Below are 14,211 nucleotides of genomic sequence, written 5' to 3' on the forward strand. Positions count from 1 at the left end.
ATAAAAAAGGAAGGACTGAAAGGAAAGAAACACGCAGTGGAAGCCACGGGGAAAGCGCCGAGTGAAAAGAAGAAAAAACCGGCAGCAGAACGAATTGGGATCGGCTTGGGCTTTCCACTCCTCCCCGCGAATGAGGGGCTCGGTTCAGCTTAAAACAATACGTTTGACAAAAGTGGAGTCAACTGCAACGGCTGCAGCCTGCACGTTGCACAATGACAGTGGGCTTGCTGGGGGCTGCGGCTGTGTTGCTCGGCTGCCACCGCATAATATGTGTAAAGCCAAAAGGATTTGTTATTCGAAACCGAGCGAAAAGATAAATAAACAAAAGAAGATTCCTTCTCTTTTCTAGCCATGCCACCACAGCCCCACTCCCCCGCAAAGCAACAACCGCTCACCACCTACCACCTACCACCTACCACCTACCGCCTACCACCCACCGCCCATCACCCATACTGTGGGTGGCTTCGGTGGACAGACAAAGGCTCCAAGGTTCCTGCTGTAACAAAAACCCAGAAAAAATACCAGAAAATTTTTAATAAGTGCCACAATGCAGCAGCAGAAATAAAACCAAGATGGAGGAAACAGCGGGAAGATACAGGCGCAAATACAAATACAGATAGACCATGGATACAGATAGACCATACAGATACAGATACAGATACAGATACAGATACAGATACAGATACAGATACAGATACAGATACAGATACAGATACAGATACAGATACAGATACAGATACAGATACAAAAAACAGATACAGAAAAAAAAAAAAAAAAAAAAAAAATACAGATACAGAAAAACAGATACAGATACAGATACAGATACAGATACAATACAGATACAGATACAGATACAGATACAGATACAGATACAGATACAGATACAGATACAGATACAAAAATACAGATACAGATACAAAAGATACAGATACAGATACAGATACAAAAGATACAGATACAGATACAGATACAGATACAATACAGATACAGATACAGATACAGATACAGATACAGATACAAAAAACAGATACAGATACAGATACAGATACAGATACAGATACAGATACAGATACAGATACAGAACAGATACAGATACAGATACAGATACAGATACAGATACAGATACAGATACAGATACAGATACAGATACAGATACAGATACAGATACAGATACAGATACAGATACAGATACAGATACAGATACAGATACAGATACAGATACAAAAAAAAAGATACAGATACAGATACAGATACAGATACAGATACAGATACAGATACAGATACAGATACAGATACAGATACAGATACAGATACAGATACAGATAAAGAAAAAAAAAAAAAAAAAAAAAAAAAAAAAAAAAAAAAAAAAAAAAACAGATACAGATACAGATACAAAAGATACAGATACAGATACAGATACAGATACAGATACAGATACAGATACAGATACAGAAATACAGATACAGATACAGATACAGATACAGATACAGATACAGATACAGATACAGATACAGATACAGATACAGATACAGATACAGATACAGATACAGATACAGATACAGATACAGATACAGATACAGATACAGATACAGATACAGATACAGATACAGATACAGATACAGATACAGATACAGATACAGATACAGATACAGATACAGATACAGATACAGATACAGATACAGATACAGATACAGATACAGATACAGATACAGATACAGATACAGATACAGATACAGATACAGATACAGATACAGATACAGATACAGATACAGATACAGATACAGATACAGATACAGATACAGATACAGATACAGATACAGATACAGATACAGATACAGATACAGATACAGATACAGATACAGATACAGATACAGATACAGATACAGATACAGATACAGATAAAGATACAGATACAGATACAGATACAGATACAGATACAGATACAGATACAGATACAGATACAGATACAGATACAGATACAGATACAGATACAGATACAGATACAGATTACAGATACAGATACAGATACAGATACAGATACAGATACAGATACAGATACAGATACAGATACAGATACAGATACAGATACAGATACAGATACAGATACAGATACAGATACAGATACAGATACAGATACAGATACAGATACAGATACAGATACAGATACAGATACAGATACAGATACAGATACAGATACAGATACAGATACAGATACAGATACAGATACAGATACAGATACAGATACAGATACAGATACAGATACAGATACAGAAACTACAGATACAGATACAGATACAGAAAATACAGATACAGATACAGATACAGATACAGATACAGATACAGATACAGATACAGATACAGATACAGATACAGATACAGATACAGATACAGATACAGATACAGATACAGATACAGATACAGATACAGATACAGATACAGATACAGATACAGATACAGATACAGATACAGATACAGATACAGACACAGTGGGAAATGAAGGGAGCAATAATGAATGTCCGGACACTCACACACTGAAGCAGGGAAGCACATGTGTGTGTGTGCCGCCATTAGAAGTCAGCCAGGGGCCAAATTCCAAATACCAAACACCGAAATCCAGACAGCCACGTTGATGGGATGTCAACCAAAACGTTTGAGCGACATGGCCACGCGAGAACAAATAAAAATTGTTGCATTCTCCACTCTCGTTCGGTCCGGGTTTTGTTGCAGCGTGGCGGCGGGTCGTGGATGCGAGTAATCACCGTGGCCAGGCTCTGGTCCCTTATTAAGCTCTCATCAGCCCTCATCAAAGTGGGTCTTTTGTATCACCTAAATTGGGTAGGTAGAGTGTCGCCTTACTTTAGTAAGTAAGAGGAAGAGTAACTATCAATCAGTAAAGTCCGTCTAACACCGTGTTAAAAATCAAATCTCATTTGCTTTTCTCTGTTAAATTTTAGGGTCTAAACCAAAGTTTTGCCAAATGATAAAAATGTCTTAGAACTAGGCTGCTACTAGGCTACTTTATAGTTGACCATATTGGCTTTTTAATCTATATTTGGCAATCTTTTTCTGGACTTGCGATCGATCTATGATCTGGACGCAGTCACGTAGTCACTGTGCGGCTTTATTTCCACTGCAGAGTTTGGCATTCGAACGAGGGCACAAAACATATTTAGGCTCACCGAATGCCGAAACAGAAAAGGATAAAAACTGGGCCGACTTGTGCTCATCCGCCCCTTCGACCTGGGGTGCAACCTGCAAAAAAAACGGAAAAAAACGGAAAAGAAAAGTAGGAAAGTGCACAAAAGGCGACAGCAAATGCAAATAACAATAAAAAGAAAATAGTGGACCAAGAGAAATGGCATTTCAGGGGGAAGGCGGCAAGCGGCAAGCGGCGGCGGTGGCAAACGGAATGGCAAAATGCAAACAAATATTGCACAATTTTAATAACTCACATTTTGCGGCAGCGTTTGGCGGTATTTTCGGAATTAAAAGGGAAGTCCAGCGGGTGGGTGCAGGGTATCCTGCAGGGGGTGGAGCGGGGTTCGCCGGGGATTGTTCGCACCCCCAGTCGGTCGGTTGGTCAATTGTTGTCATTGTTGGCGCTGCGGTCTTTATTTTCGCCCACGTTGGGTAACTTGTTGGCCGATTTTCACTTTCCACTCCCCGCTTTTCACAGCACCCAAAAATGTCGCCACAATGCGATCGAGTCGGTTATGATGCGAATGATGGCGATGATGAGGCATAAGTGCTGTCAACAGGCCGCAGACGGATTTAATGATTCAGCCAACTCGACCTGAAAAAGTAAGTGAGCAGTTTGCAGTCCGACTTTATTATTCATGTCCTTTTTACGGCCCATGAATTGTGTGGCAGGGCCTTTGGCCGGGCATAACGGTACTGCAATCAATGAACAATTAATTGTGGCAATAAAAAATTGATGGTAGCATTATTTAATATTAAAATGGAAAGGTATTTACACCCAAATCGATAAGATCGCTGCAGGCATATTTGTAGGTAATAAAACAGATCTCAATGCAATTCAAGCACTCAAGAATGTATGAAGATACCAAGGTGTAAACTTGTAATTCGTGGGTGCTAGATAAATTTACCGATTTTAATTAACTTTACAGGCGAGGAGCGACTGTAAAATCAACCGATTGCAGCTGAGCCTTTCGGGTCATGTGTCCCGTTTTCGAGGTCCTTCGAACCATTGAAATCCGAGTTTGATGGAATGCTCGACAAATGTGAATAATGAGCAGTATTTTCCGCGCGTTCCGCCCACGCTTTTCGTCCGTCCGTCCGGGGCTTACATTATTTATGTGAATAATTAAGGGCGTATTTTTTTTTAAATTAATAACACCTGAAATTATTCCGATTCGGGTGCAATGCGCGTGATTAATGCAAGAAGGACGCACACAGGACACCGCCACTGCCACTGCCACTGCCACATATGTTAACCGTTTGTTTGCAGAGAGATTTTCCAATTTTTCACTCTGTTTGTTTGTTAATTTTGTAAAATTATACAATTTAATTGCACACACGAGCCGCAAACAGGAGCATTGGCCATTTGGCCCAAAAGTTTACCTTCTGCGGTTTTTTTCACGTGGCGCAGAGTGAGTTGCATGTGCAACAATATTCGCATTAATTGTGCGACTCTAATGATGCGCGGTCTCCTCTCGTTTTATATTTAATTAATGCGCAATTTTCACTTTTAGTGCAGTTGGCATTTTGTTTTTAGTATGCCTCTGACCACCGTCGAATCGCATGTGCCCCACCCCCTGGTGCCGCCTCCCACTTCCGTTTATTGTTATCCGAGTTGATGAATTACGCTTAATTAGCCGTTCGAAAATTCGCAGCCCCAATTTACGAAGCAATGCAAACCAAATTACTTGTTTCAATTACAACTAATTCGCTATAGGTAGCAAGTATCAAGTCGCGCGTTACTAGACTTTTAAGTTTTAGGTAATTGTAGGCACTTAACTTGTTTTAGATAATTGTAGGCACTTAACTTGTACAGTTATATAATGAGTGTTCTTTAAAGTTATACGATAATATAACTTTTTATTTGTTAAATAACTTCCCGCGCTTTCCTAGTCGCACATTTTGTACATTTTTCGAAATGCAATTATCTTCGATTCGACTCGCTGAAACAGCAACAAGCGCGCTGACCCGCCCCCCGAACTTCCGCCGCCGAACTTTCGCAGCGCGGCTGTCATCAGCAACCTCAAAACTCATCCTCACCCGGCCAATAATTTAAATGTTTTTCGGCTGGGGGCCAACAGGCCAACATCAATTTAAAATCATTTAATAAATTCGCACTAAATTTCAATTCCGTTTTCATTAAATGCCACATAAATTATACGCACTGCGATGGTTGCGGGTAGAGGGGCGGTGCCTCTGCCGGTCGGTGGGTGGGTTAGTCCCAGTGGGAGGGTGGGGGATGTTGTTGTTGGTGTTTAGGTGGAGTTGTCAGCTGGGGCCGCCAAATCGCGTGTTACCATATTTCGCATTCGTTTTAAACACCGCGCGCCATTTGCACATAAAATGCTTTTAATTTTCGTTACATTTGTCCTCGCTTGTTGTTGTTGATGTTGTTGTTGTTGTTACTGTTGCTGCTCTCAGACAACAGCCTCCGCCTTGTCCCGCCCCCTCCGGTCACGCCCTTCATTCCGCCCACCCCTGCACAGTGCACCTTTCATCCCCCATTGACGACTTTCGCCCACTTGGCCACATTTTCAATTCGACCTCAATAAAATTTACGCCCAAAGGCTGCAGACGAAAGGAGTGGTGGTGTAGAGGGGGGGGGATGGGCTGGGGTTGTGGGTGCCAGAGGTCACAGGCGAAGACAACCGATAACGAAGGGGGCGGGGAAGCAAGAGAAGTCCCAGCCACCGAATACTCTGCAATCAAAGTTGTCAGCTTATATCGACCACTTTTCACGTCGTTCAAATAAATTATATATGTATATTTAGATACCTTTTTGGCTTAACTATTTAGTTTAATCAAGTTTCAATCTTAGGTCCAAGCACTCGAAGCTCGCTACACAGAGATCAATAAGGAGTTAGAAGCTTTGGAAGAGTGTCCCCTATTCGTTGTTATGTGGAGTGAATATAGCCATTCGGCGATGTTGTTGGTCTCGTGAGTTGCTCTCGTTGTTGTTTGCAGTAACTCCATCGCGCCCCATTGCCCAAAAAGTGTTCATTTCCTTTCTGGGGTGTTATCATCGCCACTTCCGGCAGCGCGGGGGAGGAGAAGTTCGACAAGGACGACAAGGACGAGAACTTGGACGGCGGTCGGCATTGAATATCGGCAGTTAATGTACAGACTGCTGTACTCGTACTTACGTATGAGCCATATGTACGGCATGTGGCCGCAAGAAAGCGCCAATTTAAAGGACGGCATTAAAGGACCTTTTGGCGGGCTATTTTCGAATTGACGCGCCGCCTCTCGCCTCTTCCGCGACGACCTTGGGCGTGCTGCAGCAGTAAAGTAAAAGTAAAATAGAAAACAGAATAAAAGTTTTCCCTCTGTTCCAGACGAATGCAAACACAATTTGAATGCTGCCGCTGCCAGCAAATCGAGCAGAAGACATTCACCGCCAAACGCCGCTTTTCCGAAGCGTACAGAACTTTTCACTTAATCGCTTTTCGTTGCGTTTGAAGGAAAACAAACAGAGCTAATTTTACTGTATCTCCTTGGCGTCAAGTTTCGTTTTCGTATTCTTTTTCCACAGTCCCATATTTTATTTGCCAGCGCCAATTTTCCCCATGAACTTTAACTAGTTTCCCAGGCTTAACCCAACAGATTTCCAAGGATTCTGAACGCAAAAGTTTTTGCCATGAATAATATTGTATTGTAAGACAAAAATAGCATTTGTAGAGGCAATTACACTAGGCATTTAAGTTTTATATATTAATAGCATTTTACGAAAGTAATGAAACTTATATATATATATTGAAGTGCTCATTAGTATGATGATTATATTTTTTTATATATTATAAAGAAATTATTTATTATTTATTTATATAGTAAAGACAATATACATTAATAGCTACACTCTTTGAATGATGTTTGAATATTATATGTTATGTAATAATTAATTTCAAAAAATACCTTACAAGCTATTGAGAAACACGTTGATGTAAAAATACAAAAGCTCCATCAGGAAAATCGCAGAGGCCACTGCGATAGCTGCTCCACAGACCCGCCAGACGATATCCAAGTCCCGGATATTCAGGGGCTTAATAGTCTCCAGATCGCTATAGTCCTTAATGCTCATCTTGCCGGACTTGACCATATCGTAGAAGCTCTTTCGGACCCAGTGCTTCATTAGACCTGCTTGGTGGATACGAAAGGTGAAGTCCTTTAAGGACTCCCAGTAAATCGAATCGGGGGCCACAATAACGCTGGTGGGCATGAAGTCGAAGAAGCAGAGATCCTTAGACCAACGGAAAACCGGTTTGGAAAAGTGTCGCTGCTGGGTTTTAATCACCAGCCACTTTATGTAGGCCATGGTGTAGGCCCACGTTGTGTTGAAGTGGTTGCGCAGATCGTACAGCTCGTTGGGATCGTCAATCAGGTGAAATACGCCTGCATACCGCGCCCGGAAAGCCCCATCCAAGTCGTAGAACTCGTTTCGCATGCCCAGGATCTTCTGGTCACCGCGAAGCAGATCCTCAAAGCTGGCTATTCTCACGTGGTAGGGCGGGAAGATCAGGAGCGATAGCAGTTGGGCACTGCAGGTGGTCAGCAGGAGCAGGGCCAGCAGGTGGGGCACGATCCGCGCCGGTCTTGAGTTCTTCCAACGTGCCAGGCAACGCAGATGCCTGAACACCAGCCAGGTTACGAGGATGATGAGTAGCAGGGTCATCGCCAACGCTGGACACACGATCCGTCCAAATAGATCTGGAGTTGCCAATGGCTTTTCCACCGGCAACATAGTGCACCAGCTGGAGACCAATAGCGGATAGGTATACTGATGGATGGCCCAGTGATTCCGCTTCGTGATCAGCGTGGTGGTCAGGCCCACGTCTATGAGGCCCTTCGCGGAGTACTCCAACATGTAGGAACTATCAGAGGCCGAACCCGCCCGCCAACTGGGACGAACTACCTCCAGACCAGCATTAACCCGACCGGCAAAAGTGGCCACGAAGTCCCACAGGTAACCGGTCACCTGGTTGTCGCCCCTGGCATCGCGATAGAAGAAGGTGTTAGGCGGCGAGAGATCCGGAATTACACGCAGACGATGTCCCCTCAGATCATCCAATTTATGGAGAAACAATTTCACGCCTTGACCGCCTGAAATCCGACGCATTACCAGCTCGAAACTGGGAAACACTTGGAAGGAGTAGAGGATCAGGGAGTGGTGGTAGTCCCGGAAGTACAGCTCCACATGCAGCATGCTCCGGCGCAGACAAAACGAGAGATACTGCCTGGCCAGCGATTCTTGATCAGGACCTGCCACTTCGATAAGCAATCGAACCACCGTACGCAGGTGGCTTAGGCTATTGGCTAGGGTTTCTAGTTGAATTGCAGCTGTGGAGTCCATCGGCAAGCAAGCCAGCACAAAGAGCTCCGCATTGAACTGATCGTAAAGGTCCGGGTATGAATAGTTGCGCTGCCACACGATCTGCGGATGGACAGTCAGGTTCCGCTGCCACAGGACCCCCCAACTGCAGTCGAGTCCTGCGGGATTGTAGTACACCAGTGTGGTCTCTCCCCTCAGCAGAAAGTGAACCACCAGCCCGTAGAGATCCAGCAGTTCGGCGGGAAGGCCAGTGATCCGGTTCAAGCTTGCCAACATGTCGCCGACATCGAAGGAATCGACTGACGGGCTTCTCAACTTTGGTCTGGGACGTGGTCTGCACCTCGCTCCTTATCGGGAGCCATCCGGTATAATTGACCGAGGACGATTGCATAGTGGCAATCGCATTGTTTGCTCAACGTGGTGGCTCGGGCATTGCAACTCCCTAGTATTTGCCCTGGCGCCATGAGGTTGGAACTGGATATTTCGTTGAACTGAATGTTTCTTGGTACACTATAAATAGGACATTCAATCTAAAAAGAGTGAATCCTATAGTCCAATTTATGGACTACTCTCCTAGTATTACCATACTTCTACGATTAAAAAATGGCTGGCTATGAATAAGGTTTTTGGATACGGTGTGCTCCGATCTTTGTATTATTTTGACAAAATTTGGTGTTGTAAAACTTGCAGCGTTTATTTTGTCAAAACACTTATGCCGACTAGTGTATGCTAATAAATATATGCGGAATTTTAAGTTTAAAAAAACGTTCAAAATTCCCCTATTCACGAACGAAATCAAAATAACCGATAAAAGAATGCCTTCAAACTCAAGCAATGAAAGCTGACTCAAAACCAGAAAAGTCCGGCAACAACACAAGAAATCAGCGCATTTCGAACTAGTTGTTTCGGTGCGCCTAACTCGGTTACTTCGGTCGAAGTGGACCACTCACCTGTGTCACCTTTTTGGGGAGCCCACCTTTTGGGCGAAAATCCCCTGGAAAGGCCGCCAAAAACGGTCGGAAAGAACGGAGAGTATGCGACGGGTGCCCACGCAAGTATTTCCAGGCGAAATGTTTTGCGCATTTCGCCGCCGCGTTTTTCAAATACACTTGCGACATTTGACAGCTCCAACTGTCAGTGCAATGTGCTCGGTGTGTCGCTGTGTGTGTGTGTGAGTGTGAGCAGGTGCGGCTGCGGGTGTATCTGTGCGCGTATCTGTGTCCGTGTGTTGCATGTTGATTTTGCCGAGTTGTTTTGTGGACCTCCTCCGCCTCTACACCCCTGCTTCCATTCTACAACGTTAAACCTTCAGCTGCCATTGGCATTCATTCACGTGGCATCGCCATCGCCATAGTCATCGTCAACTCGACCCTGACGCTGGCTGCAGTTGTAAATAAATTTGCATTTTTGTCAATTTTGATGGCGACCACATGCACACACACACGCAACTCCCGCCGTCCCACACACCCACACATGGCACGGTGTTAGGGGTGTTGGGGCCTCACCAACACACACATAGCCACGCATGAATGCCTGCAAAGTATGCAAAGTTTATTCATGAACGAGTGTTTTGCGGCCACATAAACTTGCCAGGGCTGGCAAAGCCACCTTCCAGCGATCGGCGAGTGTCCTTTTCGAATGCTTTGGATCAAGGCTGTCTGGGTGAGGAAACTTTCGTTAAAACTGTCAGATGAGGGGCCATAGTTTAAAGTGCATTTAAATTATATGGAAAAAATTTATATATTGTAAATAATCGAAAGTGGCCAAACAAAAATTTTGCTGTGGCACCTATTAGTATTCAATACACTAGGTAACACATTTGATTTCGCCAAGCCCGACGTTAAAACTAAATTTTAAAAATGATTTATGTCTTCCCTCGACCGATCGACAGTTCTTTGGAAGATTTGATCATACTTTGGTTGTCGAGTTTTTTCCACCATAACTGACATTTGAATAATCTACCTTTGTACACTATTAAAACTGTCGCTTGACCATGTTTTTGAAAACGATTCACAGAGGTATTACCCTGGACCTTAATGGTATTACCTGTCCAGCCCCACTTTGACCATCTTACCCATCTGCACCCCGCGATATAACCATACCAAAACAATGCAGCTCTCTGGGCAGATGCAACTGGGCCGGGAATGGAAATGAAAATGGTCATGGAAGTGGGGCGGGCTGTGGACGATAGTCCTCGCATTAGGACCTTGATGGTCGGGGATCGAGGGATCGGGGGGTGCAAAAATTTGTTGTTCAAATGGTCACAAAGTTGCTGACTGCGTTTTTGGTCATCACTTTGTCGTCATTCTTGTGGTGTGCCCGACATTGTTGTTGTCGCTTCAATTGTTGTTGTTGTTGTTGCCGTTATTCTCGTTATTATTGCTATTGTTGTTATTGTTGGCGTTGTTGGTGTTGTTGCTATTTTTGTCGGCAGCCTAAACACTATTATCGCTGCTTTTCCTCTGCGAATGTTGGTCTGAGTGAGTGAAGGTGTTTGGTGTTGGTGTTACCAAAAATTAATTTGCATAATGGACAGACACACACACACTCCTGCCCACATCCACACACAACATTAGCGCAGCTTTGAGGGCGGCATTGTGTGGGTGTGGGGGCGTGGCAGGAGAAGCATCAACATGGCTGGCATATTTCAACGTCGAGGACAAAGAAGAAAGGGAATTCGTTAAATCTGAAATAAAATCAAAAAACAATGCGACTCACACACACGCATATTTGCGGACATGTCCTTTTGACGCCATTTATTAACTGCGAGTGCCGAACAATGTTTGCATTTTGCATTTTTGATTGCTCCTGTCCAGCTGCTCAGCACGCTCCTCCTCCGCTCACCCCCGATCCCGATCGCCGCGGTTCGCCCACACACCCCCTGCTCATACAGCAAATCGCATACAGCAGCAAAATTAATGAAAAATGCTCTCGTATTTGTTTAATTCGTGATAAATTATTTAATGCTCCTGATAGGATTACCATATGGGCGTTTGGCATTTTTGTTCTGTTTAAGTTTGTTATTGATTCGCTGTCAAATCATTGAAAAATATGTACGTAACGCTATTAATTAAATTAAATGGATGTTATTATTGGGGCTTGCTAAATTAATTTATTTTAATTTTATCTGTTACGGGTTTTGCGCAAACAAACGAGCTTAATATGGCGTTATCCTGGCCAATTAAAGTCTTAGAGATAATAACCGTAGTGAAGCTAGATTTCAGTCAGATTTAACAAAAGAATACAAAATAAAAAGAGCAGGTATAACTAATAAACAAGATAGAATGCTGTAGTCTACTTCCCCGACTATTAGATACCCGTTACTCAGCTCAGCTAGTGTGAATGCGAACGCGAAATTCCATCATTTTTATGGGATATCATAGATATTGGGGAATAAAATGAGAAACAATTTAAAAACTGTTCCAATGTGTGGGCGTGACCGGTTCGGCGGCTTTAGGGCGTTAGAGTAGGCGTGGAAAAAAAGTTTTTTGACAAATCGATAGAAATTTTAGTTATGTAAAAATTATGATAAAATATCCAACTGTTCAAAAATATGGGCGTGGCAGTTGTGGGCGGCTTTAGGGCGTTAGAGTGGGCGTGATAAAATTTTTTTTGCATGTCGATATAAATTTATTAGACTAATACAAATGTGAAAAAATATCAGCCCACTTTTCAAAAGTGTGGGCACGGCAGTTTTGTGCGGCTTGTGGGCTTGGAAAAATGGGTCAACTCTCTAGAATCTGTATGCTGAATCTCAACCTCCTGCCTTTTATAATGCCTGAGATCTCGGCGTTCATACGGACAGACGGACATGGCTAGATCGACTAGGATATTGATCCTGATCAAGAATATATATACTTTTTATGGTCAGAAACGCTTCCTTCTCCATGTAACATACTTTTCAACGAATCTAGTATACCCTTTTACTCTACGAGTAACGGGTATAATAAAATTAGCTTCATTTTTATTTACAATATAATAAATTTGATATGTATTTAATCTGAAGCCAATTGGAATCTAATGATATTGTGTCTGATCACCTTAATATCCTTAAATAGTGAAATAGTATAACAAAGTTTTTATGCCTTACAAATTGTGGTTTTTAAATAAATGCATGTCATTCAACTGATTAAATTATCTGTCCATTAAAATCATAAAAAACTGGAAAAAATTAATAAAATAATTTGATGTATACTATGGGCCCTTTGTTCAATAGACCAAGAATTGTTTCTATGGCTTCTAAACGTTCCCTAATAGTACAGATCGGAGAATATTAGTATTAAGCTTTACCATATTATATTATTATTATATATTAGCTAACAAGCTCTTTAAGCATTTTTACTTATGGCGTCTCCTTAATAGGTTATATTATGGTTTTACGTAGCATTCACATTTGGCCCATGAAATACGAAACACGAATCACGAGTTGTGAGTACGCTTATTAAAGTTTTCCAGCTTCCAGTTTCTGCTAATTTCGAGGTGCAATGGCGTATCCTGGCGCACTGTGCGCCGCATCCTGATTCTTCCTTGGGCTATGGTCGTGGCCTCGCGGACTGGCGGAAGTCCTAAGAATCTATGTTGCAGCTACTTAAACTTAGTTGGCCAACAGTTTGCAGTGCTTTTCTTTCTCTCTTCCTTTGAACTCGTCCAGAAAGTTTGCGCAGAATGGCGGAATGCAATGACAATGTGATGAGCCGGGGAGGAAAATCGCGGAAAATGAAGGGACCGGACTGAAAAGTGCCACATAAGCATAACAATAAAATCCAATAGAAGTGGCTAGGACGACGATAATGCGACGGGCCTGGCCGAAAAGGGCGAGAAATCCGTTCAGGCCGCCAAAGCCGGAAGCGGAAACGATTTTCGCTTTAAAAAAGAATGTAAAGAAAATCTGGACTCGGAGTTTTGGGATTACTCAGCAAAAGTTCAGAATGTCGCACTTTTAATCACAGACAGCAACAAATTGTTGTAGCTTTCGTTGGGTTTTGTCTCGGTTGCGTTGTTAAATGTCATGTTAATTCCCTCGTAATACGCGTGTTCATTATGTTAAACACTTAACATGCGTGGGTGTGCGTGAGCGTGTGTGTGCGCTCTGCTGTGCTGTGTTGTGTCGTGTCATGGTGTGTGTGAGTGGGGGGTAGAGGGGGTGGGGATGGTTGCCTCTGGTGCACGTGTGTGTTTGCATTTCGGTTGTTATACAAGAGAGTTGTTGTCAGCCTCGTCATCGCAGCTCGCTCGCCCCCTGAACAATAAATGAAAGTGTAACACACTAATTAGTCCTGTATGCGATTCATAATGATAACAGTAATTAACATGTGTGCCTGTGTGTGTGTATGACACACATCCCCACGTCCTTTCATCAAAGCACCCGCCTCTGATGAACTTTGACTCGCTGCCGGCGCTGCTCTTTTCTACGTTTATGCGGCGGCCCAATTCACGAACTCGCACTCTTCAGAAGGATCGTAGCTGGATAGTCAGCACCCGAATATGAATTGAATATGATATAATTAAACTGTTGTATTACTCTCTATTGGTACGTTTTAAGACTTCTAACCTGATTAAATTCTTTACGAAATATTAAATTGAAAAATAGAAAAACTATCATAAATTCAATTCTTCATCACAGTTTAAATTGCATATAATAATATCTTAAGTTTTATGAAATCAGTGAAAAAGAGATGCAACTACCT

At 42.7% G+C, this 14,211-nt stretch overlaps 1 protein-coding gene across 1 annotated transcript; it reads right to left on the reverse strand.

Annotated features, from left to right (window-relative positions):
* Nucleotides 1-7,105: 7,105 nt before the first annotated feature.
* LOC6726612 lies at nucleotides 7,106-9,247 on the reverse strand. Its single transcript, XM_002107525.4, has one exon. The coding sequence runs from the start codon at nucleotides 8,798-8,800 to the stop codon at nucleotides 7,112-7,114; it is 1,689 nt and encodes a 562-aa protein (XP_002107561.2). The 5' UTR covers nucleotides 8,801-9,247; the 3' UTR covers nucleotides 7,106-7,111.
* Nucleotides 9,248-14,211: the final 4,964 nt, after the last annotated feature.

Source organism: Drosophila simulans, chromosome X (genome assembly GCF_016746395.2).
Source record: "Drosophila simulans strain w501 chromosome X, Prin_Dsim_3.1, whole genome shotgun sequence".
Classification (NCBI taxonomy): domain Eukaryota; kingdom Metazoa; phylum Arthropoda; class Insecta; order Diptera; family Drosophilidae; genus Drosophila; species Drosophila simulans.

What these genes read in the sequence shown, in the direction of transcription:
- LOC6726612 (XM_002107525.4), bottom strand. Translation starts at nt 8,800, where the DNA reads ATGTTGGCAAGCTTGAACCGGATCACTGGCCTTCCCGCCGAACTGCTG.